General features: G+C 47.2%; 3 protein-coding genes across 7 annotated transcripts in view; 1 reads left to right on the plus strand and 2 right to left on the minus strand.

The window, feature by feature from the left end:
- tmem117 (transmembrane protein 117) overlaps positions 1 to 14402 on the minus strand; it is a 34080-nt gene extending 19678 nt beyond the window's left edge. For 2 of the 4 annotated variants that reach the window (XM_028957628.1, XM_028957631.1), the window contains exons 1-4: positions 14174 to 14402; positions 13798 to 13892; positions 13017 to 13297; positions 3306 to 3438 (exon numbers count right to left, since the gene is read on the minus strand). In XM_028957628.1, coding sequence (XP_028813461.1) covers positions 3306 to 3438; positions 13017 to 13297; positions 13798 to 13853 — 470 coding nt within the window. In that variant the 5' untranslated portion in view covers positions 13854 to 13892; positions 14174 to 14402. Of the gene's footprint in view, positions 1 to 3305; positions 3439 to 13016; positions 13326 to 13362; positions 13675 to 13797; positions 13893 to 14173 lie in introns of those variants that run through there. The other 2 variants (XM_028957629.1, XM_028957630.1) reach the window with 2 other exon arrangements.
- Positions 14403 to 15563: 1161 nt separating this feature from the next.
- On the plus strand, positions 15564 to 21103 carry twf1a (twinfilin actin-binding protein 1a). The gene is made up of 9 exons (XM_028957634.1): positions 15564 to 15688; positions 16339 to 16416; positions 16563 to 16741; positions 17815 to 17910; positions 18200 to 18304; positions 19103 to 19228; positions 19316 to 19466; positions 19695 to 19816; positions 20033 to 21103. Exons 1-9 carry the CDS (start codon positions 15664 to 15666, stop codon positions 20198 to 20200), a joined length of 1050 nt encoding a protein of 349 aa, XP_028813467.1. The 5' UTR covers positions 15564 to 15663; the 3' UTR covers positions 20201 to 21103.
- On the minus strand, positions 20971 to 24430 carry irak4 (interleukin-1 receptor-associated kinase 4). Of its 2 annotated transcripts, XM_028957633.1 has the most exons (11): positions 24050 to 24430; positions 23825 to 23970; positions 23648 to 23746; positions 23114 to 23274; positions 22779 to 22843; positions 22583 to 22697; positions 22266 to 22375; positions 21923 to 22109; positions 21776 to 21838; positions 21509 to 21667; positions 20971 to 21179 (listed from the first exon to the last, which is right to left on the minus strand). In XM_028957633.1, exons 1-11 carry the CDS (start codon positions 24217 to 24219, stop codon positions 21141 to 21143), a joined length of 1314 nt encoding a protein of 437 aa, XP_028813466.1. In that variant the 5' UTR covers positions 24220 to 24430; the 3' UTR covers positions 20971 to 21140. The 2 variants fall into 2 exon arrangements, with proteins under 2 accessions (XP_028813466.1, XP_028813465.1); XM_028957632.1 differs by having other exon boundaries at positions 23648 to 23970.
- Between the last annotated feature and the right edge of the window lie 2499 nt (positions 24431 to 26929).

Raw genomic sequence — 26929 nt, forward strand, 5'->3', positions numbered from 1 at the left:
CAGGTCTGTTTACAGGAGTTAGAACGGGAAAGTGGGCCAGGGACAGAACGCCCACCCGTTTGGCCCGTTTCGCCGCGTTCTCTACGCCTGGAGCGGCACCACCTGGAACCGTCCCTCCTCCGAGGCGCCGGAACATTCTTCACCCGAGTCTAATTAGGGCAGCTTGGAGGGAGAACCGCCTGGACAGGACCCCGTGGTGCCGAGTCTTCTGCGCTACCTGCCCGATTCATAAACCAGCGGTCTGCACGTACGTTGAAGGCGTGGCTGATGGGGGGGGCGGGGGGCTTCTCCCCCACTTTAGCACAGAGACAAAAGCAGCCCAGCCCAGAGCACCATCCCCCCCTCCATCTCTCTGCAGCTGTGACAGAGCGTCCCAGAAGACCCCTACTTTCACACACACACACACACACACACACACACACACACACACAACCCTACCCGTCCAAGCACTGCCTTGTAAATTGGGCGTGATTAATGAGCCTGCGCGAGGGGAGGGGGGGGGCAGCCGTAATTAAATAACACTGCTTAATTACAGGCTGATTTATGCTCATAATGCCATTGGAAGATGGCGGCTCGGAGGTCGGCGAGACGCCGGTGAGTGGCGTCGGCCTCCACGGCAACGGAGCCCTAATCTGACAGCTGCATTGAAATGCAAATGTTGCCGATATGCGACCCACTAACAAGTGCGCGCGCCAGCGTGTTTGTGATTAGCATCAGCAAGTGTACCTGGATCGCTAGGCAACTGTCGGCCGGCTAAGGCCTTTAATGCCACATAGTCGGCCCAGTAGATGCCAGAGACGAGGTACGGTAAAGAGCAAAAACATTTTTTTTTTAGAATAATTACTCGTGACGTTTGGAATAAAATCCACGCAAACAAGTATTTTGAGGTTTAGTACGAGGACCACTGGTGTAGTATATTGTCCATGATTTCCCCTCAGACTTTAATTAGCTCGCAGCATTAACGAAAAGCTATTTTCTGTGCAAGAATCGCTTTTGCAATTTTGCAAATTGCATAGTTCCAATTCGCCCTGGTTGCCATCGCTCTGTTCGTTAACAGATGGAACGTTATCAGGATCTGTTTTAAACGTGCGAGGGAATTTCTCACGTAATTGCTAAATCATGTGCAGAATTGCGCACGGAATCCCCTGATGAAATGTAAGGCCTGATCGTGGATTACCGATTATTCCCGCTACTTGCCTCATTTTGAGGGTCCTCGGCAGGACGAGCCCATGTGTGGTGAATACAGCCCCCCGCGGACCGAAAGGTCACAGGAAATAAAAGAATATCAATGAGACGCAGAGGCAACAGATGGAGTCTGAGGAGGGAGACAGCAGGTGAGAGACGCCCCCCCGTACAGAGAGAGGAAGGGGGGGGGGTTGATTAAACAAACCAATAAAGCTCGCTTTTTAATAAGGCTCTCTTTGTTGCAGAGCCTTGGCAGGGACGAGAGTGATCTCAGACGCTAGGAAATGGAGAAATGCAGAACTTGGAGGGGGATCAAAAGCTTCTTCCTGCATTATTAGAGCTGGAGCCATTGCCCCCCCCTCTCTCTCTCTCCCTTTCTCCTTCCTGAAAGCTCCCAGCCAGAATCCTCTCCTTCTCTCCACCCACCGAGAACCGCCCTCCGTCGTCCACTGTCCTCCGCTCTCCCGGTCCCTCCCTGGCTGGCGGGTGAGGGGCCCCGCGCATCGCAGACGGGCGCGAGGAGGCCTCGCACGTCCGCTGTCAACACAGATGTAAACACTAATCGTCGGTGGCGGAGCCGGAGTCTTCGGGGGGGGGGGGAGAGACTGAGAGAAGCGGCCCGGAAAAAGAACCTAATGAATAAAGCCCAGTTGGAGTGGAGGATGCTGTGCCGCCATCACCTGCTGTACCACAGCGCCACCTATAGGGCTCTCCTGGCTCGGATTAAAAACAAATAGTAATAATAACAGGAATAAAACATGCTGCTTATCTTGATTTCCAGGTTAAATTCTCATTATGTCCCACCAGGTTCCATTAAAATGGTTGCCAAACACCAAGTGTCTTTACCGCCATTTCACCGTTACGTGCCGGCCTCGTGTAGCTTGGGTGGGAATTAACATTATCCAGCCACACCATTCCTTAGCAGAAGTCCCAGGCAATCTAATCTATGTCACCCAGTCATCCATTTCCTACACCTTAACCAGCCAGGCGGCGGGGGACATGATGGATGCTGCTGCCTGCGTTCGGACCAGCATGAGGAATAGTCTGGTCGTACAAGCATGTCCCTGCCGTCCCTGTAAAAATGACCCTCCCACCTTTGTGATAATGGTTACCTAGACTAATGCGTATATCAGCCAGATAGATGCCTGGAGAAGCGGTTCTTGTCGAAAGGACAAGAACCGTTTTTTGTTTTTGCCATGATGCAAATGTAAGATATGGTGCAAGTAATAAACTCTTGTGTTTATTTTACATATATAAGAAAATTGATTTATGGATTCATTTAACTGAGTTTAAATATACACATCTGCAGATGCTTGTCTGGACACGTCAAAACCCATGTGTCCCTTCCTTTAAAACCACAGCCATGTTGAACTGTTGAAGGCTCGGGCCACAGAACGAGCCCCAATTCCCTTGCACCCGACATATGGTTCTCCATCATGCCCGCTGACATTTGCTGACCAGTTCCGCGTACTTTGAGAACATCGCCTCATAGTCTTCGTCCAAGCGGCCTTCCCAGGGAACTATGGCTTACACATAAAATACAGAGGCAGCCATTTGTTTTCTAATCTAGTACCAAAGGATCGAGTCAGAGTTCCATGTTCGGAATGAATCAGACTCAAAATGAGTCCACTTGGCCGTTCATTGCTTGGCACTTGGCACAAGTCCTTGAAAGCCTGCTATATTCATTTTGGATAAATACTAGTCATTTCCATATTTTTTGCAGCGTAGCAGCACAACATTGGTTACGCGTATTGCATTACACATCACAAGCTCAGAGGCAAAAGATAGGAAAAAAAAAAACAGATCGATTGCCATCAGGGCGATGAAAAAAGGGGAACTGGGATTCCACAAGAGCCAATATATATTGCGGGGTTGTGAATTATGGATTATAGGTCAGCTGGAAGTTCAGACTACCAGGCTGCATTTTATGCTTGCCTGTACAATACTGCACTTCCTCAAAACTTTTGTCATAAAAACAGTAAATAGAGCAAAGCGGCCGTCAGAAGCAACTGGACAAACGATAGTACTCCAACGTTCATTAACAGCACTAGCAGCGTGATCGATGTCGTAGTGCTTTAATATCTCCTCCACTTCGTTGGCCAATGAAAGGCAGGCCTTACCCCATGCCCCCCGTCATCAGCAGGAAGAGGTTGTAGATGTGCGAGAAGATGAAGAGGAAGAGTATGGTGCTGAAGAACATGGTCATCCAGGAGCCGTGGTCCTCGCGGAACATTTTCAGACGCAGGAATCGACCTGGGCCGTGAAGGAGAGAGCCATTAGGCAAGTCGATACTGCTCCAGAGGATAAAAGGCACAACGCGGTGGCATCATTAATAAAGCCTCTGGTTAAAGCATGCAGTAAACAGAAAAGGATTTTTTTTTTTTTTTTTAATATAAGCCTTTCAACTTCGTGGCTGCATCAGACATGTCCCGTCCGGGAGCTTTTAGGCTGCTCAGCACCCCGATTTGTGCATAACTCACTCCACGTTCATCTGCGAGTGGCAGAAGGAGATCAAGCTCCCGTGAAGACCAGCTAATATTCAGCTTATTGCCTCCTGTCTGACGGCATCACGCGCAGCGGGCAAGTCCATCATGCGCTTCTGTCTCACCAAAAACGGTGGAACGTTATTAGAAATTGCTTTGACATTCACGACCCGTGGTGCTTGTCTTTGTGTCACTGCTTTGCAATCAAATTAGGGGGAAATATCACCGTAACCGAGCATGAGATTGATTCAGATATTCGGGGTGGCCTGCCCTGAATGTATAATTCTCCGTCCCCCCGACGCTACGAGGCTGCGAGCGCTGAATACAGAGAGAGAGACGTTCGCCTCCAGGAGGCCTCACTGACGTCTGTCCGCGAGCAGCGGCGTGTCTACGGTGGACATGCAAAGTTCTACGGCCTTGTGCAGTGCAGGACACAGGCACGGAGGTTCATTTCATGCTTGGGTTCAGTGTTGGTGTAATCGGGACAATTACCCGCTCCCCACAAGACAAGGCGTTGTGAAGACCGCTTGGCAAGGACTGGGTCCATGCTGCATGCACGAAGTGCTCATTAATTCAGCGGCTGCAGAACGTTTCATTGGAACATGCACTCGTTTCGCCTAAACGCACGAGTGGGTGGAGACGAAGAGGAGGAGCTACACTGACGAACAACAAAAATAGATCCCAATCGTCCTTTTTTTATACCCCATCTCCACCTCTCCAGTCCATTGTTCACATCCCGTATCCCAAGATTACCATATTGGCCACAATTCAACGCAACGTACTGTATTTTTGGGGCCGAATACATTATACAAAATATGTATTCAGGCCAGCGTGGCGCATCACAGGTTCAGAAGATGGAGAACAAGCGGCCGCTACCTACAGGGAAGTGATGGAGTGCCGTTTTCTGCGCCTCGGCTACCTCACCGCAGACAACATGCCTGCTGATAACGTGCGACGGTCCAATTTATTTCTGCATTACGGGGAGGATGATGGAGGCTCGCTTCAATTTCCAGGAAATAAAGTCTTTTAGGGCCGCATTTTGCCAGCACATTTTGAGACGTGGCATGGGGAGTGTTATATCTTATGTCTCCAGGATTTACAGAAACGCTTATCTGTACACTGGCGAGGAGGAGCTAACTATCCACAAATCCATTTTTACTTATGATGCCCAGAAGAGGACTTTTGATGATGTTCTGAAGAAAGGTGGAGCCTGTGGGCATGACTGACAGCTCTCAGAAACCCTGCTTCCTGGACGATTTGAACACCCTCCTGTCAACACGCCACACAGCGCAGCCTCCGCCTCTACCTCCTCCGTTTCCCTCTGTTCTCCGCACTTCTACACAGGGCACGTCAGGTGACGCCTCTGCTCCAGACCATTCTGGACCACACCCACCACCAAGATACACATGGAGATAGATTATCAGAGGAATCCAGAGACCCTGCATGGGGACAGTATAAATCCGGAGACCGGATTCAAACCCCTGACCCTGGAGGTGTGACACCACTACCGACCCACTCTAAAAACTGACCATTATATATCATTTATTGCATGTATTTATTTGTATTACAAGGTTTTGAAGTATAACAACGCACTAAAAGCACCATGGAGGACCACACAATAAACCAGCAAGATCTCCTCGGAACGGCCGAAACTCCCGTACACCGGAGCCGGTGCAGGAGGACAGGTGGATCCGGGGCGATGAGTGAAGGATTACTCCGTCACACCCCAGCGCCCCGCCCCTCCCCAGCGTCCCCTCATTGGCATTCCGCCGCAGCGGAGCATCTGCACCTGCACCGCCGGGCTGGCTGCAGCTCCCAATTAACGTCACGCCGGCACAAACGCTCAAACCTCTGCAGGCCGGGGAGGGGAGAGGAGGCTCTTGCTACTGGCTGTCGGTACAGGTGTGCTTTTTGATGCATGCGCGGTGATCAGGTCTGTGATTACGGGTCGCCACGTGTATTTATCGTCTGCGCCCTGTAAACCCGGTGGCCCTGTGTAATTTCGTGGTCCAACTCAGTTGCATAATTGGACTTATTTGCATGGCTGGACGTAATTGGCTGGAGGGGGGGCGGCCGATCATCAGATACGAGTCCGTGGCGTCTGCCGGCAGGCCGGAGCTGCCAGAAACTGAGCTGGGACGCAGTCGGGGTGGCATCCGTGGCACACCTCGGACGTGAAAAATGATTCAGAAACCTGTCAGGTTCACCTCACCTCCCCTGCCGGGTCACACGTTCAGAAGGAGCAGAAACATAAATTCATGCTGTTATCAGCTTTTGTACAACACATCTCAAGTCAAGATGAAAGACAAGAAAAAAAAGGAGCCACAACGAAACATTTCAGTAAAGCGTTTAGGGGGGGAGAAACGCAACAAAAGGAAAAATGCATGCATTATTAAGCGGGTGAGGTCGGGTTGTCAAATTTCATCTACTCATGTGTGATAAATGGTGGCGGCAGACAGGACTGCAGCTTGCAGAATGAAAAATAATGCACACAAACAACTCGGCTGTATTAAATAAATCTTTTTAAGTTGTTCTCTTTCATGTGTTTGCAGAGATCTGACACTGTGTCAGTGTCAACACTTATGAGACAAGGACGTTCTTGACAATATTTAAAAGGATGAATCCATGTAAAGGCCTTTGTGCCTTTTCAATTACATCAGGGGGAAATAACATAAAAAAAAACATTGATTCCAACTATCTCTGCATATGGTAAACCTGTTCTGTGAATAGTTTTATTTTTAAGCGGTATTTTTTTATAAATAAAGAGTATGAAAGTGTTTTTTACGCCTCCATTTAGGACACTTTTAAAAGGTGAGGAAACGTCGCCCCCTGGTGGTGCAAAGTGACACCTAGCCACTGCAGTCCAAGCGACGGAGCAGTGAAGGGTTTAGTGCTTTTGCTGATTGCTGAAGGACCAAGATCCATTTCCACCCTGGTGGACATAATAACATTTTATGGACTAATGTCAGAAGAAGGAAACAGTTTTAAAATGACAACATTGTATTTTTCAATTTAAGGTGGAGGTTACAGGAAAAATAGTTCCAATGTATAAATGTCTGTAAAATGAGCCACACCAGGCTGTGATAAGGAAGAGATTAATAACTGCATATATATATATATGATGAGTATGATTTTGTTTAGAATCCAGCATTTTGTTTCTCACTGGCTCGAGTTTCTGGAATGTGAATGTGCTGCTGGCCACAGAACATAAGGAGCAAGTCGCACTCTGCGGTAATCATTTATCCTGTTTAAAATCTCAATCAGGTCATTTTCTGCAGATGGCACAGACAGTGCCTGCCAAACAGGGCACACACACACACACACACACACACACACGGAGTCGTGGACAGCGTGGTGAAACCCTGCCGTGGCTGGCATACAGGGAGAAATAGGGGAGCAGGAGACTGTCATCACTGTCCAACCGTTTATCAATAACACGGCCTATAATTCAGGTAAGATCCTTCAAGCACGCACACACAAACTCACACTTTTATTGCTCGCTCTATATTCACCGTTTTTTAAACTATTTCCTTTTTTAGGCAATTAAAGCCAAAAGCAGAAGTAAAAGGTTTTACCAGCAGAATAACGTCCCTTATATACAAACTCACACTCATGCATTCACACCCAGACCGGAGAAAAGAAACCTCATCAACACAAACGCATCCGATTCCATTTCTATTTCATGTTAGCAATTCATTTAACGGGGGTTTCTATACTTAATCCTTTTACAGTATTTCAGTGTATTTTTGGTAAAAGGTCCTTAAAAGTCGGGACAGAAAGCAGCCAATAAGGAATTACTTGCAGATCATGAAAAATATTAGTCGAACACAACACATGTAAACACCTAATGAGTTTTTAAGTGAAGGATTTTATTATAAAGGCAAACCTACTTGGCCCTGTGAGACAAAGTGACGTGGCACCAGCACGGCAGTACCTGGTACCCGCAAGCTGTAAAGGTCTGCTTCACAGTCAATGTCTACGGCATCACCTTCTCCCACACGCATTGACCGCTATGCCGGCGTGGTGCTTCCAATTGGCTTGCTGGTGGGACGAGGCTGGAATGGAGGACATCTGGGCTGTGATGACAAACGACACGTTTGTCACGATTGGCTTGCATCACCCCAAAACGCCACAGTCTGCATGGACCGTTTGTGTACATGCTGACAGCTGGCAGATCCCAGCCACACTTCTATTGTGTTCGTGGCGTCCTTTTGCGCCGTGCCACGCCATGATCATCGCACTCGCCTTCCTGAGCCGGGTGACCTGGGTGACCCGCAGCAACTTTGCCAGCCTATATGCCACCTACGGGTTCCCTGCACCCGCTCTTCTACAACCTGGCCACTGAGCACTTCTACAAGAGGCTGCAGAGCCTGAGGGGACGCAAACAGGGGGACAGAGGGACCACCGTCCACCGTTGGGTGGAGAGAGAGACTCATGACTCTGATGTGACTCACAGTTTTTCTAACGTCACATTCGCTAAAAACACAACTGATCCAAGAGGGATTAAAGCCGGAAATGTGGTGGTCATCGGGGTCCAGAGATAAATGATTTTATGGACAGAACAGGATGAATCACTGGTCTCAACTCTGGTTGCCATAGAAGCACATCCAGCCCGGTAATGAGGTTGAATAAAATGACATGCGGACGGTAGAGCCACTAAACGTGTCTAAATATTCTGCTGTGGAGGATCAGCAAGAAAAACGTTACAAATAAAAACCTGTTACTATGGCAACACTTATGGACATTCTAGTAATGTGATTACATCATTTAATTCAAAAAGCAAAACCTCCATTTTCACCATATCTGTTAAAACAATAAATTACTTATGGCAATGTTACCTACCGTCAATCAAAAATTAACATCTGAAACGTGTCTTATTTATATTGTACTGTATACTATACTTTTTGAGTTAAATTCCAATGACCTTTTCCACCGTATCCTACTTGCATGTTCTAATTAGTCCCAAACCATCCAAAACTTTCCAAACTTGCATGAAATGTTTGCAGTGCAGCCTAATTAAATTCGTGACAGAGCGAGAAAGATGTTAAGGAAGCGTGTTTTTTTTTTTTTTTTTTTAAACCTGTACAGTGCCCTTTTCTTAAGTCACATGGGATCAGTACTAGATCTTGTCCTACATTCATAAGCGGCATCTACGCTGGTGCATAAACATGTGGCTCATTGAAAAGTGCAACATCGAATGCACGCCATGCTCCCACGAGTGCCGTGGGCCGAGTCGGATCCGGCCCCCTTGGTCTCCCATCAGTCATCTGCCGTCACCAGACAGCAGCCGGAGCGGCGGGGTCGGCCCTCCAGAGAGGGTGGCCGCCGCGGAGATAAATCGGAGGCGGGTGTGACATGAGGGAGCCCCGCATGAGATCACGGTCACGTGGCTGCTTATGACACAAATGAGGCGAGTCACCGCGCCGGTGCCGTATTCATCAACCGAGGGCCAGATTCCACGGACAATCTGTTTGCCTTCCTCCCCGTCCCACGCAAATGCGTGCGAGGCTTTGTCTTCGCTCACAAGCAAGTGACATTTCCATCCATCCGCTTTACGGATGAATACCGGATTCCCTTCCGGCTCTGTCACTGATGGATAACAGAGCAGAATCTCAAAGCAGGCAGCAAAGTAAAGCCGGGCCATGCACATTTTTCCCTGTGTCAAATGCCGACTACTACCAACTAAGTAGAATTAAGTATTCTGTCTGTACTTGATATTTTTTAATCCCGAGGGAAATTCAAAGCATCAAGAGAAAACAAGAACAGAACAGTAGTAAATAGAAAAAACTGTGACATTAATTAGATAAGTGATGTGAAAGAGTGACATTGTGTTGTGCCTTAGAGAGAGTAGTATACAGGGCGCTACAACTGCACAATTTAAACAATTTGAGCAAAAGAAACAGGAATTCATGCAAACTAAAAATGTTTCGTGGGCCACCTTGAGATGTTGAGAACATGCAGAAGTGCTGCCACCTACTGACTGTACATGTAACGTGCACTTTCTCAAAAATCTGGTCAGGGTCAGTCATTTACATTTACATTTACATTTACAGCATTTATCAGACGCCCTTATCCAGAGCGACTTGCAATCAGTATTTACAGAGACAGTCCCCCTGGAGCAACTCAGGGTTAAGTGTCTTGCTCAGGGACACAGTGGTAGTAAGTGGGATTCGAACCCGGGTCTTCTGGTTCATAGGCGAGTGTTTTACCCACTAGGCTACTACCACCCTAGGCTACAGTCACTTAGTCAGTCAGTCTCACTGTCCTTAACCGCTTAGTCCCACTCAGAGGTCGGGACACTGGTGTTTCTGTCCTCCTAAACTGACTTATTACATCTATTATGCCTTAATTATTTTATTATTATTCCTTTATTAATTTAATTTAATTAATTTAATCCCACTTCTGACAGAAAATCCTGTTTTATGGGGCAGTGGTGGCCTATGAAGTGGCCCTGTAATCAGTAGGTTGCCGGTTCAAATCCCGATCCGCCAAGGTGCCACTGAGCAAAGCACCGTCCCCACACACTGTCGCCTGGGCGACACAGGGCGCCTGTCATGGCTGCCCACTGTTCACTCAGGGTGATGGGTTAAATGCAGAGGACAAATTTCACTGTGTGCACTGTGTGCTGTTGTGTCACTTGTGACAATCACTTCACTTTTTTTTTCTTTTAATTTTACCAGACCAGTAAGCAAGAAGTCCACAAGAGCCCAACAGACAGGGTCCACCCCGCTGAAGCCCATGTGAGAGAACCCAGATGGCGGACGCCTGAGGCCGGTACCAAGACAAGCAGGAAGGAACAGGAGCGTACTTGAAGATCAGAACAGAAGAGGACAGAGGGGACCCGACAGACGCCGGATGCATCGTGTCACTGCCCTTCATTCTGCCTGTCTTAAATACGGGGATCGTATTTAACAATGGCTGAAAGGAACACTGGGGACTCGGATACGATTCAGAGTCACCACTTACTGTGCATGCTACTGGACAGCCTGAAGAAACCGGAAAAGCCCAGAGCACGTAAACTCAGCACACACCAGGTCCGAGGCCGGATTCAAACTCCCATCTCCCAAACTCCTAACTGCCAGGCCACCATGCGGCATCCCCAACATCACAGGTCACAGGTTCAAATTACTACCACTGAGTGAGAGTTGTTCCAGACTGTCCCTGTAACTACTGATTGTAAATCGCTCTGGTTAAGGGGGTTGAGCTGCATGGTTGCTAGTGGTTGGTAGGAACCTATTGGCCTCACCCATGAGCCAGAAGACCCAGGTTCAAACCCCACATTCTACCATCGTGTCTCTGAGCACTTAACCCTGTGTGTCTCCAGGGGGACTGTCCCTGTCACTACTGACTGTAGATTGCTCTGGTTAAGGGGGTCTTTGGTTAAATTGCATGGTTTTGCATGGTTGGGCTCTTGGCCTCACCCATGAGCCAGAAGACCCAGGTTCAAACCCCACATTCTACCATCGTGTCTCAGCACTTAACCCTAAGTGTCTCCAGGGGGACTGTCCCTGTCACTACTGACTGTAGGTCGGTCCGGTTAAGGGGGTCTTTCGTTAAATTGCATGGTTTTGCATGGTTGGGCTCTTGGCCTCACCCATGAGCCAGAAGACCCAGGTTCAAACCCCATATTCTATCTTAGCACTTAACCCAAGGGGACTGTCCCTGTCACTACTGACTGTAAGTCGCTCTGAATTAGGCCGTCTGATAAATGCCGTAAATGAACATGGAAGGCCACGACAATAAGCATTACAAAAAAAACAAAAAACCTGTAGAGCCCAGACTCACTGGTCACCCAACAAGAAGAACGACAATGACGACAACTGGCACACAAGTCCGCACCACTGCTCTTCAACACCACCGTCCTTCAAGAAAAGATGCCGACATTCGACCGCGAGTCGTTTTCAGCCGTGAGTGACAGGTGGGCGAAGTTACACCCCCCCCACCCTTCCAGGAAGGGGCTTCTTACCCCACATCACCTGTCAGTCACGCCGTGGTCTCGGAGTGGCGCGCGGCACCGTGACCTCCGATCTCCGCGCTCGGCCTCAAATGTCTCCCCAATTCCGCGCCTCCCACCTGCTAAAAGCCTGCAGGCGGAGGCAACGCCGAGAGGACGATTCAGAGGTGGGCGGGATGGCGTAATTCACCGTGAAAAACCCCACGCTCGCCAGCATCGTGCTCTTCTGGGTCATCTCGAGCCACGCAGGCGTCGTGTCAGGCAGACGCACCCTAAATTGGCTAATTTATTTACGATTTGCCGCGTAGCCGAGCGCGAAACAAAATCTTTTAAAAAAAGTCTAAATAAAAAAAAACAACGACATCGCCACGAGGCGAAGAGATTTTTACCAAACCGACACGATGGACAAGGTAGAACGTAGGAAATGTTGGGCGTGAGTGTAGGGCTGCCGATCCTCCTAATTATCCCGCCATCGCAGCTTGGTAAAGTAGGCCAGGCGAATGGGATGGGGCAGCTGTGCGGGCCGCACTCGGCTTGACTAATGGACACCCCGAAAGCCATGATGCATTATGGGTGACGTCTCGCCACGTGCCGGCTCCTGTCGGGCGAAGCCTGGCCCTCTCCTGCGTACTTCGTTTTAGGGTTATATAACACACACACACACACACACCATCTGTTTGTGTGCACCAAACCTAACCCCGCTGTGTGAAGACTGCAGCTGCAGTCTGGCAGGGTGAATAATGAATAATGTGCACGGTGACAGCAAGGACGCCCCAAAATGGACACACGAACTCCTCCCAAGTAATAAAGTGTCAGCATAATTAGCATAATTACTGTTTAATACAGTGTTGAATTAGCAGTTCATAATCGATTGGCGGGGCAGCATTTTGGAGGAAAATAATCACACTCTAAAGTCATTTTGGGGAGTTCATAATTCACGAAAATAAAACTGTCAATTTACAATCAGTTCTGCACCTCGCAAATGTGAATATTGGGGAAAAAAAAGCCCGTAATTTAATTCAAAAAGGTAAACCTTCATGCATGCTATATTCGTTTTTAATTTCCCATATCTTGCATTATTATAGTATTACCCATCATCAATCAAAAACGGATTCGCAAACACAGAAATTTTCGAAGGTTCATGGCGGAACAGGAACTCGATTCTAAATTCTATTGGATTCTAAATGGATTCCGAGGAATATGCAGCGGAGGTTCGCGTGTGGGTGGGGCTACTGCAGCGCCGGGTGGCTGTGGCCCCTCCTTCCCTCACCATCCCTGACCTCCTTCTGTCAGATTCTTCTAGAACACGCTGATTGACAGTCCTCATTCAAGTAAAAGGGCGCGTGTGGTGTGGTGTGTTTCAGATGGACATTCCCCAGGCGCGTGTGACGTACCGAAAAGGCGTCTGTGGAAGACGAACTTCCCGGCGAACAGGCCGGTGACGATGGCCAGCAGCCACAGCAGCACCTTGAGGACGTTCCACCCGCCACCAGGGTACTTGTTCACTACGAAGGAGAAGCAGTTGCCCACCACGATCATGTGCGCCTCCGTCTGGCTGTGTGACACGGGGTCCTCGGCGAAGATGAGGAAGTTGAAGAAGGTGACGAGGTAGGCCACGACCAGGCGGGACCACGGGTGCTGGAAGTAGTAGCGGAAGTGGGCACCAATTTCCATGCTGACCAGCCCCCCCGGCCACAGTTCACCTGGGAGGCGGGGGGGGGGGGGGGGGGGGGGGGGGGTGATTACAGGTCACAGATCACAGCAGCAAATACCGGGGTAAAAAGAGGGAGAGAAAAGGCAGATCAGCAACGACATGAGCAGGGTGGCAGCGGATTACGTAACATAAACACAGCGACTGTGCAATTCCCTCCTGCAGACTGGGATTAAAAAAACCTTCAATATTCATGTTCATTAATAATTCATTGAAAAAAAGTCATCCCCAAGACTGAGGACGTCAGCATGGCTTCTCTCGGTTCATTTCCAACCACTGGTGTGTGTGTGTGTGTGTGTGTGTGTGTCTGTTTATAGCCTCTGACCACTGCTATTCCAGAGTCCCCCCACCCATCACCACCACCTCCTCCGAACACCTCCCGTGGGAAATTGGGTGACGTGATATAAATATGCATTATGGCATGCGGTGACCTCACAAGCATCGACGCATGGACGGCCGTTTACCTCTGGACCGCCTTAAAAGTTCCTCTTGTCCCCACAGTGTCCAAGGAGGGAACCATGCCGGAGCAGGACCGTTATTCCAGCGCGCTCTTCTATTTCTAGTCATTCCCAGAGGCACAAAAATCAAATCAAATAAAATAAATGAGAGATTAATAAAAAAAAATCGGAGCGCGACGTAATGTTATTCAGCGTTGGTCTTTAAATAGCGCTTCCGAATTCCGTCTCAGATTTCATCGCCGATTTATTCCGATTCGGTTACGCGCAACAGAACTTCAGTATCTGATGCAGCGAACAGGCCCGGCTGCGCATTACAATATGAGCATTAAATATATACACGCATATAAAGATAAAAGCCCCGATCACGCACACACGTCCCCACCTTTCCTTGCGCGGCCGCGCGTCTCACCGCGCCCGGACCGGGAGCCCCTCTCTCCGGCTACATCCGCCCCACGGAGCCGGAGCGGAGCGCCGGGGTGGGGAGGGGAGGAACCTGTTATTCCTGTCGGCGCGGGGGCAGGGGCGTCCCCCGAAATCCTCCTGCCATTGTGCTGCCAGGGCCGGGCGGGCAGCAGCGCGACGCCGCCGCCGCGTCAGCAGAGCCGCGACTCGGCTCGCTGGTCCGGTTCGCTCGGCTCACTTCGCTCCGAAGAGCCGGATCGCGAACGGCTCTTTCCTTTTCTGTTCCGAGAGAGGATGAGCTGCTGATCAGACGAGCAGATCGATGACATCTGGAATTTCAAATGTTTACAGTACATTACTGAGGAATGCATATAGAACATATTTAAATTTCTTCCATTGCAACCCCATATAATAAATAAACAGATACAACATTTTAAATAAAACTACGGATTTTTGTATTCATCGTACTTAAGTGGTCTTTATGTGCATTGTTAAAGATGCATTATTATCTGTTTAAATGAGAATAAAGATTCTATGCTGAGATTCTTCTCTACTCTCTATAGAGTGCTCCATCTTGGCAGAACATTTTTTTAATCGTGGCATTCTTGTGCTACAGTTGCTGGTGGGGGTAGGGTGGCATCAGTGGTAAGGTGCGAGTATTAACAGTGTGTAGATGGACAGAACTACACAAAACCGGACTGTGCAAACAGATGTGAGGAAGGTTATAAATATAAATTGCAGTAATATTAGTTTAAGTGTGCGAGTTGTCAGCTTGAGCAAATAAGTTGTCAGCTTGAGCAAATAATGTAAGACAGTAGTAATGATTTTGTAATGAAAAACAGCACAATCAACAGTGGTTGCTTACCACTCATGGTGAAACAACAAAACACACTTAAGCTCAGTATGTTGTGGTTTACAAATGTGGAATGGGTGTTAGGCCGTACGGGGCATGTTCAGCATAAACACCATTCTGATGTTAGTAAATGGACTCCGAAATTCATCTTTTCTACTATACAGTCAACTGTACACGCAGACGCAAAGAGAAACACAGCAGAATAAAAAGAGGAGTTGCAACACACAAAAGTAAACACAAATAGTTCTGTCTTCCTTTTGGTTGCTGGTGTTGCTGAACGCGCCCCGTTTCAACACTCACGTTGCCAGATCCTGCAAAAAGTTTATTGATGCGGGGCGGTCGTTCGTACATTACATTGCTAACAAGAGACAATCAAAGTGATATACATGTATAAAGAGATATAAAAAAAAAACCCACTCAAAATGTTTAAAAGCGATTAAAAGCGTGGGGGGGTCGGTGTAAAAATGCTTCTGCCTGGCAACGTGGCTCTCAACGCTGACGTGACGAGGGGCTGCAGAATGATGACGTCAGACGAGACCGGTCGTGTTACTGTAGTCCCATTTCCTTCTTCCTGACTCTCTCGCGTCTGCTGCAGCCCGACGACCAACAGGGAAACAATGTCTCACCAAACGGGCATTCAAGGTAAACGCGATGTTGCGCTTCGTGCGGGCCGCCGTGCTTTTTACGCGTGTTGGCGGGCGGAGAGACCTGCCGGCGCTCCAGCCCAACCTGACCGCTTCTCATTGATGGCTGGCGATCCATTAAAACTCCGCCCGTGGACACTTTGTAACCGGGGGCTGTTGAATTTCCCTCGGTTATAAGACATATTTACGGTCGATCGGCGTGCGGATCTTTGCGAAGGATCGTGTGTGAGTCGGTGCTGGCAGGAGAATAACAATGTTGGCCGGGGCGACGCCTTCCTGCACGGCGCACAGCTGGTTTAATAATAATACAAAAAAAAGGATCAGCACATGTACAAAATTACGGATCATCAAAACCACCAGCGCAAAATCGGATTGGTGCATAGGCCAAATATAATCATCAGTGCGATTCCTTCACAGATCCAGGAAGCCTTCAGATCAGCAGTTGGGTGCAGAGGGTTTTTTTTCAGAACCATCATGTATGAGGGATAATTAGAACCAGAGCCGTTCCATTTCAGGAATTGGCCGACCTTGAACATTAACATCTGGCCAGGGTTAAAGTGTCACCGCCCGTTCCTTTGGTCATTTGAGTGGAACATCTAGTTTTGTGTCCTGTGTGTTTGTGACACTGAACATGTCTTGTTTGTGCAGCTGCTGACGAAGTGAAAGACGTCTTTGCCAATGCGAGGAACGGAGACTACCGGCTGCTGAAGATCGTGATCGAGAATGGTGAGGCTCGCTGGGTGCATGTATACCTGTCCACGCTGGTCCACGTTAGGCCACGCTGGTCCACGTTGAGCCACTCTTGTCCTCATTGGTTCTGGTCCACGCCAGCCCGGTTTTGGGTTAATCGTCCTTTTCTGACTGTCTTGCAGAGCAGTTAGTGCTGGGCAGCACCAAGCCAGCAGCCAGAGGCTGGGAGCAAGACTACGACTCCTGCATCTTACCCATGCTGGACCACGACATGCCCTCCTACATCCTCTACAGACTGGACTCCTCCAACAACCAGGGCTACGAGTGGGTCTTCATCGCCTGGTCACCTGACCACTCGCCGGTGAGAGTTACTGGTTTATTGAATGTCTGTTCAGGTAATGAATAATGTGTAAATGCACATTAATAATATACCGGGCACTGTGTGTTCAGCAGGTTTTAATGTGGCCCTAGTTTGACCTTTTGACCCTCCCTTAGTGCCCGTGCGTGGTCATCGTTTTCGCTAGCTGTCTGTCTCTTATGCGTCAGTGCATTGTGGGGTTTATTCTGTTCTTTTTTTTTTCTCTTTGTGTGTGTGTGTGTGGGGCGCGGTGCGGCACATTGTCACTTCCTGTGTGGATCTCCACAGTAACCTACACATGGTTCTAAAGGAAACAATGAATTGTCGGTTCATGTTCGAGAATTCATGTAAAGATGAAAGCAACATATACATAATTTAAAGGGGGGAAAAATGATTATATCACAAAAACTATTCCTTTTTTACTATAATAGAGAGAGTAGAGCTTGACAGCACATAGTGAGAAGGTGCAAGGTGCAACATACAACACAACACTTGGGACATGTCACAGTAGGGTACTAGGAGGGGAGAATATCTGTACAACTATATCTATATATCTATATCTATATATATATCTATATCTATATATATACACACACACACACACCTGTATGAAAATGTTCCTTTTCTATTCTGTGGTTAATGATTGCATGTTTTGGAATGAGCAGAATTGAATTGGATTATGGGTGATCTTCTGAGTCAACCAGCGCTTATTGCCTGACCTGCTGTTCATACAGGCACCAAAAAAAAAAAAAAGAAAATTGTGGCACAGACTAAAAATTCCTCTGCTCTCAGGCACACGTCAGGGCATGTTGGATCTCGGCACGGCTGCGTGTTAATGTCGGCGTGCGTGAAGGCAGCGATGCCCGTCACCAGAGCCAATTTAAGGGGATGGAAGTTCCAAGTAGTTTAAAGAGTAAAAACCCTGACACGCTGATCTGGTTACGAGGTGAACGATAAGCCCCGATTCGGCCATGTGACCGAAGCGTTCAACTTAATGAAGGAGTTCCCTGTGTGCAACGTGCGTGTAAATGTTTGTTTTTGCTCAACACGTTTCATTTTTTATCTTTATGGAACAGGTGCGGCATAAAATGCTGTATGCGGCCACCAGGGCCACGCTGAAGAAGGAATTTGGTGGCGGCCACATAAAGGACGAAATATTTGGGACCACCAAGGTTTGTCACATGCATGGCCAATAAAACTGATGTCATATTCTATGAATTTTCTCATTCTTCATTTTCATTTTTGACTATTTAATCTCGTAATGCGTTTTGGCAGCTTTAACAGGAGAGCAAAATCAAAAAAAGTGAACATATTTTGACCCAACTTTTGATTTTCATTTTAATAAAACAAATACTACTCCTCCTGCGTGCAGCAGTTGTTGTTTAATAAGGACGAATTCGTATTCTTTTTTTTTCAGCAGAAAAAAAAATGTTTAGGCGTCTGTGAAATGTCTCCCCGCAGGAGGACGTGTCACTGAGCGGATACAGGAAGTACCTGACGTCCCAGGCCGCGCCCTTACCCCTGACTGCAGCCGAGGAGGAACTGAGGCAAATCAAACTCAGCGAGGTGCGCGGCACACACCTACACACACAGGGCAGTGCACAGCACACAATCACACAACACACAATAAAATACAGTTTAATATAATGCACTATAGAACGCATTCTGACTGTATTTTGTGTCTGGTGCACAAAAAGGTCAAAACAACGTGATGTCATGGTGTTTCAGTGTCAGTAAGCTGCGTCGAGATTAAAAAAAAGGGTAGAGGCAGCAAATGTACAAAAACGGCCCGAAAGGAGCATGTTGAACAGCTTTTATATCTCAGGGACACTTTGAAAAGCTGATGATGAATGATCATTCAATACGGCACACCGGAGAGCGCAAATCCGCGAGGGCAAAACTGCGGATATGCTGACCGCGGAGAGCGCGCAGGTGCTGACGCGGTAAATGCAGAGACCTTTATGGTGTAAATATGATCTTTTTTTGGGTGTATTGTGATTTGAAGCGGATGGTGCTTTTTGGACGCCGGCCCATCACTGTCTAGGTTTCCCCCCGCCCCCATTATCAAGATCGGCTTTAGCTTTACGCGCCATAGAAGGAATTGCCCTGAAGACAAGGACCCGGCCAATGAGAGTGCTCGGAGACTACAAACAAGAAGTCAGGGTCAGACTACTTCCACATTACTGAGCGCTGAGGGCACGCCATTGACTATTAATACAGAAAGGGAAGAAGAGGTCGGCTCAGACGTTCGCAGCCTTAGTCATGTAATGAGACTGAGTCAGGATGGAAATGATCAATATTTCAGTTCAAGTATTTTATAATGTTGATGTTGCGTCATTTTTCTGAATTTCCTGGTATCTGCAGGTGAAGACGGATATCAGTGTGGACACCAAGCAGCAGACTCTACAGGGCGTGGCCTTCCCCATGCACGGGGATGCGATGCAGGCCCTGGAGAAGTTCAGGGACAAGATGCTGAACTACGTTCAGCTCGTGAGTGTGCCGTTGGACAAACACAGAATATATAAAATAGATTAAAAACGAGATTCAGGACTTGATCCTCTCTTTGTGTTCGAACAGAGGATAGATTTTGAAAAGGAGCTCATCATCCTCGCTAACACGGACCCAACAGAGGTTAAAGATTTGCCGAAAAGGATCCCAAAAGACGCTGCCCGGTACCACTTCTTCCTGTACAAGCATTCGCACGAGGGCGACTACCTCGAATCCACAGGTAGCTGCTCAGGAATCTCTTCTAGCAATAGGTTATATCGCAGTTTACACGCTCATATTTATTTCGCAACGGAGAATCCTTCCATTTAACCTGATGAAACAGTCCACGTAGCCAGTCGTAATCGCAACCGACTGTGGTTTATTATATTAATGAAACAATTCCCCAAAAGAATATCGCATGTGAGAACCCCTCATGGCGATTCTCACGTTGCCATGTTGCCTCCTGCAGTGTTCATCTACTCCATGCCCGGTTACAACTGCACTATCAAAGAGAGAATGCTGTACTCCAGCTGCAAAAACCCTCTGGTGGACATGGTGGAAAACAACCTGAAGATGGAGATCGAGAAGAAGGTAAGGAAGTGACGTGAGTTCAGCGGCAGCAAGCGACTATGAACACATGCCACACTCATTTTAAAGAAAGATAGAAATTACTTTTTGTAATCAATTATCAGTCAAAATAATTTTAGAAATAAATAAAAATGTCTTTTGTGAAATTATTACAAGACATGATGCTGCTGGCAATAGATTGATGTCTACTGACCAGTCTGTTTTAAATTTTATTCGTAGCTGGAGATCGACAATGGAGATGAGCTGACCACCGACTTCCTGTACAACGAGGTCCATCCCAAGCAGCATGCCCACAAACAGGCATTCGCCAAACCCAAAGGCCCCGCTGGCAAGAGGGGCGGACGCAGAATCACCAGGCCGCCAGGGGAGGAGGACGCTGACGACTAGGCAGAAGCTGATACCCGGAACTCCACCATGGAGAATTCCATACGATGGAGACCATCGCCCGTTCACCATAAATTGCAACCGACACACTCTCTCTGCTGAACTATGCACACAAAAGGAAAAACCAACACTTCTGTCTGTAAACGCAACTCCACATTACGCTGAGAATGCAAGATGTTTTAGATGTTACGAACCAAGAAAGGACTTCTCTTCTGCTGCTTCAACAACAAAAAAAAAGCCGTAAATCCCGTAATTTCAGAAGGCAAATGTGACGCGTGTGCCATCGTGACCAGTCTTACAATGATTTGTCCTGCATTTTACCATTCCATTTCACCTTAATGTTGTTGATCTGTTCTTTTATTACATTCAAGCCCTCTGTTATGAACAAATCACATCCAGCACTGCGTTCAAAATAGAAAATGTGTCTGGGAAGCTGCGATTTAGCCAGATTCTCCACTGTTTTTTGATATAACTGGTTTACACATGCACCCATCTGCCAAGAAATTTATTTTTCTATGCAAGCGCTGTACATAAAAGTGTTTGTGTGTGTGTGTGTGTGTGTGTGTGTGTAAAAAGTCCCGTCTTTCTGGAACCATGATGTCGGTGCTCACTGCATACCGTAGAAATGGAAAATCCCACTCAGCACCACTGAGTCACGCAGCAGCAGCTACTGTCAGCTTTTTACAAAACCAGGGTGCACAGCATGCCTACTGTAGCAAAAGGTCAGAGGTCAGATAATGTGGGGGGTGGAACTGTATGGATCAAATCAAAAATTCCCTCTTAAATGTGCTTTTATTTGTAACCTTTTTTTTTAAGGAAAATTAAAATACTTAAAAATACATATGCAGTGAAATCCATTCAATAAAACGATTGGCTCTACTGCAAATACTAAACACAACATAAAATGAATAATATCAAGACTTTGTTTTTTATTCAGGTCTTTTCAGTCAGTCTTCACAGCATCCTGTAGATCTGTAAGAACCTAGAAAAAAACACCAATAAATTAACAGCATTTTAATTTCACTTGTCAATAGATTCAATGTCAATAAAAACACATTTAGAGATGTTTTAAGACATATTCTTGCCTCTAGTGAAAAATCATTGGTCCGGACATCCCAGTATTTCAAATGTTTGCATTGCAGTTTAGCTAAATATGCTTCTTTGACCACATGAAATTCACTTTCTTTTATTTTTTTTGCAATTCCAAACATTTTATTAAGTATTACTTAAGAAAATTTCAGATTTTTTACATAATGCATTTCAAATATCTGTTACATCATGAAGCTCACACAGAGCAGAACACATGATTACCCCCTTCATGGGCGGCCGCCTGTTCTTCCGATCGCTCAGGCACTGGCTGGCCAGAGAGAAGACCTTCTCTGCTGCAGTCAGGTCCCGGTCCTCCATTTTCTTATCCACAAACTCGTCCAGGTCCATCTCTTCCTCTTCCACCTCGTCCCTCAGATCCATCTGCAGACCACAATTTTCACAAATCTGATCTTAACACATCGCCTCTTTCGTTGACTCCCATTATGGGCACGGCGGTTGGTCAGAGTTGCACATTGTTTCACGACTTACAATAAACTTTGTCTCACGGCTCTCATCAACCGGCGGGAGACCTGACAAAATTTCCAGCAACACCTGCAAGTGTCAGAATCCAGCAGGTCTTACTTGACAATGCGTTAGCAATCGTCTAAAATGTCTCAGAAACGTCTCGAGAAGTACCACTCCGAAACTGAAGACGTCGGATTTGGGGGTGATCTCCCCTCTCAGGGCCTCGGGGGCCATGTAGGCCGTGGTGCCGACTATCTTCTCAGTCATCACGGTAGAGGACGATCGCTTCGCTGAAGCCCGCGTTAACCCAAAGTCTGAAACCTTCGGGATGAACTTCTCATCCAGCAGGATGTTTGCACTGCCAGCAAATAAATACACAGGTCAATCAATCAATGAATATATAGGAGCCAATCGATCAGTTTTGTTGATGTGGTGAGAACATGATCACGTAAAACTTTTTATGAACTGCACAACATGCGTTACAGTAAATTTATTGTAAATGTTTAGCGGGAACCTTTTTACATCACGGTGCACATGGTGGTTGCTGTGCAAGTACTCCAGCCCTTTTGCTGTTCCTGTGGAAATCAGACACCTCCTATGCCAAGATAGAGGAGGCGTATTGTCCTTTGAACCAAGCACAATAATAAAAAGAATTACAACAAAGTCTGAAAATTTGGAAATGTATTGGCCTACGATAGGTTTTTGATTAATTTTTGATTGTACATGAAGGTTTGCATTTAAAAATTCACTTCCCACTGTTCTAGCACACAGCAAGCGGATGCATTAAATGGAAAAAAGAGCAGCTCAGAGAGTCCTGTGCCACTTCCTCACCAGGCAGGCCAGTCGATCCAGCAACGAGCCGTTTGGCATATAAGCATAGACCAGACATGGATGATTTCCATCACTCGAGAAACCAACCATGTTAACCAGGTTCTCATGCTTCAGCCTAGGGAGGAAACACAAACCCCACAGCCAATTATCCAGCCATGCACTTATCATAAGGAAGCCTCCTGTGAAGGAATCTCACGTCTTCAGAGCCTGAACCTCCTGGTCAAACTGGATCCTCAGCTCCTCTGCACAGATGTCATCCACCTAAAGATGACATGGACCAAAATAAAGCGATGAGGACATAAGATAAGATGGACCTTATTAGTCCCACAAGTGGGAAACTTACATTGCAAACTGTATATAATATAACATGCAGACTGTATATAATATAAAATGTTCACTATACGAATAATATTAAAAATACCTCTGTATATTTATGTTAGTGTAGCTACTGTATGTACAGAGTGGAGACATATACACGTATTGCACATAGAGATTATGCATGCACATGTTAACTGGTGCAGCGGTACCCACTGAGCTGAGTTTCTTGACTGCAACGTGCGTGCTGTTCAGGAGACCTCTGTAGACGATGCCAAAGCCCCCCTCTCCTAGCCTGTTCCCACCCACCGACACGGAGCGGTCGTCCCAGTTCCCCGTCATCCTCATCAGATCGTGGTAGGAAAAGTTGCAGAAGCCTGAGAATTTCAAATCGTTGCAAAGCACACAACAGTGACATTTTTCTGTGTTATTACAGTGTTATTAACGCATTATTATCTCCGGAAGCAGATATGTGCCTTCACTAGGTCTAGGACGCCTTTATCCAGAGCGCCTTACAATCAGTAGTTACAGGGACTGTCCCCCCGGGTTAAGTGTCTTGCTCGGGGACACAGTGGTAGTAAGTGGGTTTTTTTAAAGCTTGCTCCAGATCTCTGCTGCTTCATTACAAATTGCAAGTTAATGCCGTAATAGTTGTCTGTGATTATTTTGTTGCTTAGTGTGAAAGTACTGGTGCCAATGCCTTAAGCGTGTGACAGAATGCCACGGCGTGTGGGGACAGGCGTGTGTCACCTGTGTCATCGGTTCCTGATGTCGGTCCCACCAGGACGGCCGTCTCCTGGCATGCGGGCGGTGGTCGGCTTTCTTGCTGGGCTGGCCTTCGAACAGCATCTAACCCAACATGACCGGGTTGAGGGGAAAGCGGCAGGACACTGCGCAGGGCCGGCTGTACCTGAGCTGGCCTCACACCTGGAAGGAGGACGCCGGCCGGCGCGTACAGCCGGTGTCTCAGCAAGATCTCCACCAGCTCGCCCACGGTGCAGTTGGTGGTTCCCCAGTCGTGCAGCAGCTCCACCGTCGGACTTCCCCCCCTGGAGAGCAGGCCCTCGAACCTCCTGTGGACAGAAAGGGACGAAGGCGTGTTCAGACGTCGCCTCGGGGCCTGTCGCTGTCACCACGGTCGGCGAGCGGTACCTCAGGTGCAGCTGGGAGAACCTGGGCTGCCCGGTGGCCCCGTTGGGTATGTCCATCAGGACTTTCTTCCACGCGTCATACGGGTCCAGGAAGTCCGCCAGGGTGCGCAGGACGCCGTGGCTCAGGTGGCGGACAAACGTTTCCGAGGTTATTGTCCCATTGCTGCTCATTTTTTTTTTTGCTCGGGACCCGTGCGAAACTACAGCGCGACAAGAGGCGAAGACATGGTGTAAAACTCACGTGAACTGAAACGTTCAGTACCGCGAACTCTCCGCTATTTTGCAACTTCCCATTTCATTTTCCCGTCGGCATAAAATAAAACAAACGGACTACAATGTTTCCTTTAAATGCCGCTTAAGGAACTACAACCCGGAAGTAGGTGGTTTGCGGTGTGTTAGGGTTTAGTGGACGGCAGGGGGCGCCCGACGACTGTAAATGCGCCCGCCTGTCCAAACACGGGAACCTGCAACTGAGCTGGAGACTCCTCCAGTTTTTTAATTTTCTGGACGGTAAATTCTAATCGTTCTATCTTAATTCGACTTTGTTTATCTTAACAACATTTCGCTTCCTACACCGGTGAGTGCAAAATGAAATCCAGCTAAATTACATTGGGACATTTACTTTTCTTTATCGTGCTAATCTGAGACTGTAAGATATAATAAGACTATAAATGATGGATTAAATTAAGAAGGATGATTTTGCTTTCAGGGAACATGTTATGAGGTGTGCTTATGAGTACGGTGTCGCCACAAACACATCACATGAAATAGTGTCCTCTTGTGGTTTAAATCTGTAGAGCCTTATATAAAGTAAAAATAAAAATTTGCCCTCATAGCCACACAAAGACAAGAAAGTGCATTTATAGTCGAAGTCTGATTCAAAAGGAAGCAGAAACATTGCAGAAACTTTGCTCAGCAGCACTATTTAAATAATAACCAAGGCAGAAATGCAGAATGTTCCTTGGCTGCCTCGGTCTAATTGCTTTCTTGGAAGCAAGCAAAGCTAATTAATCAAGTTCTTGTTTTATTGGGTGTACCTGACGTGTTTAGAGCCAGATCGTTTTGTTTGTGACGGGTCTATGACAGGGTAAGAGGGAAGATTTTGGGGGGTGGGTGGGGCTTGAGTGGTTCCACATGGAGAGTTTGGGTGGCCAGGGCATGGGACAGAAAGCGCAGCGTGTGAATCGGTACTTATTGGATGAATGGGGCACACTGTGTCCTGGTGCCGGGTATTGGCCCCAGGATTTCCCCAGAGAACACTTAGGTGTCTGCATTTAGCCAAGAGTCTTATCCAGAGCGGTTTCTACTCACTAGTGGGGCAGTGGTGGCCTAGCGGTTAAGGAAGCGGCCGGTTTGAATCCCGATCCGCCAAGGTGCCACTGAGGTGCCACTGAGCAAAGCACCGTCCCCACACACTGCTCACCAGGCGCCTGTCATGGCTGCCCACTGCTCACTCAGGGTGATGGGTTAAATGCAGAGGACATATTTCACTGTGTGTTGTGCTGCTGTGTATCACAAGTGACAATCACTTCACTTTTTTTTTTTTTTAATTACAGGGCCCATTACCCCTGCAGGTTAAAGTGCGTTGCTTGAACCTGTGACCTTGTGACCTTGCCAAGATTAACACTTTCATCCCTTTCCCAATCACACAGTGAAAATAATATCAACTAATACCAAATGTTTAAGATTATACTAATCTCTAATGCTAATATATCCCTCTGATTATTATAAATATAAACGTTGATATGAAGTCATTTTTCATTCATTAATTCATGTTAATGCATTGCAGATACGCCTGGAATCAACCAACTTTATTTTTCATACTATAGATACAGTACAGGCCAAAAGTTTGGACACAGCTTCTCATTAAATGTGTTTTCTTTATTTTCATGACCATGTGTTCATTCATAGTTTTGATGCCTTCAGTGAGAATCTACCAATGTAAATGGTCATGAAAATAAAGAAAACACATTGAATGAGAAGATGTGTCCAAACTTTTGGCCTGTACTGTATGTGTGTGTGTTTATTGTAATAAAAAGTGTGATTGTTTTTTTTTTACCAGCAGTGTATTGCTGTAATGTTTGCAGAACTGAAATTATATCGCGATGGGAAAATCTTCAAAGACACACCATGTTCAAGCAACATGTGCAGCTGACATACAGTCCCTAGATTAACGCTGCCTTAAACCTGCTTATTGGTCCCTTTGAACTTCAGATGAGATGAGTACACCTTACTTCCTGTCTAACAGTGCTCTAATGCAGTGCAGCTTTTATATGCATATGCACAAACACACACACACACACACACACACACACACACACACACAACAACAGCGATAGAACTACATATAAATGTAGAAGTGGGAAAGTGAAACATTGACAGACACACAGAGAGAGAGAGAGAGAGTCGGAAGGAAGCACCCTGCTGTTGTGGAATAAGAGACGAGGAGAAAGGTGCCAGAACAGGTTAAATCATCACAACCCCCCCCCCCCTTAAAAATTCAGTCTGCACAGAAAATGGTCAAAACAAGTCATGTGATGGGTGAACCTCAATGGGGAACGCAAGCAGGATGTCAGAGCCCTGGGGGGGGTGGTGTTGCTAAGAAACTCTCTCGTCCCATTCTCCGACCTTATGACGTAGATTATTTTCTCTCCATACGTGCGGCGTGCAAGCATAAAGGTGTACGCGGGTTTTTATGCATTTGGGCTGCCGTCTCATGTTGCTAGGCATCGGCGGCCCTTCCGGTCGAGGGAACGGTCCACTGGCTCGCTCGAGTCAGTGTTTGAATTCAAACGAGCTGTCTGAATAGGAGTCACTCATGAAAGGGGGCGAGACTCAGAAGTAATGGAGCCCAGTGGGAACCATCAGGGCCGGCCTGGTT

This window comes from Denticeps clupeoides, chromosome 17 (assembly GCF_900700375.1).
Source record: "Denticeps clupeoides chromosome 17, fDenClu1.1, whole genome shotgun sequence".
Classification (NCBI taxonomy): domain Eukaryota; kingdom Metazoa; phylum Chordata; class Actinopteri; order Clupeiformes; family Denticipitidae; genus Denticeps; species Denticeps clupeoides.

Bases quoted from the DNA above. Each gene is read 5' to 3' on its own strand.
- irak4 (XM_028957632.1), bottom strand. From the start codon at position 24,219: ATGAGCAGCAATGGGACAATAACCTCGGAAACGTTTGTCCGCCACCTG. The intron at 23,275-23,647 runs GTGACACACGCC...TGAAATTCTCAG, and splicing joins ATCAGGAACCGATGACACAG to GCTTCTGCAACTTTTCCTAC. The intron at 22,844-23,113 runs GTGGGTACCGCT...TGTCATCTTTAG, and splicing joins CAGTCAAGAAACTCAGCTCA to GTGGATGACATCTGTGCAGA.
- twf1a (XM_028957634.1), top strand. From the start codon at position 15,664: ATGTCTCACCAAACGGGCATTCAAG. The intron at 16,742-17,814 runs GTGAGAGTTACT...TTTATGGAACAG, and splicing joins GGTCACCTGACCACTCGCCG to GTGCGGCATAAAATGCTGTA. The intron at 19,467-19,694 runs GTAGCTGCTCAG...TGCCTCCTGCAG, and splicing joins CGACTACCTCGAATCCACAG to TGTTCATCTACTCCATGCCC.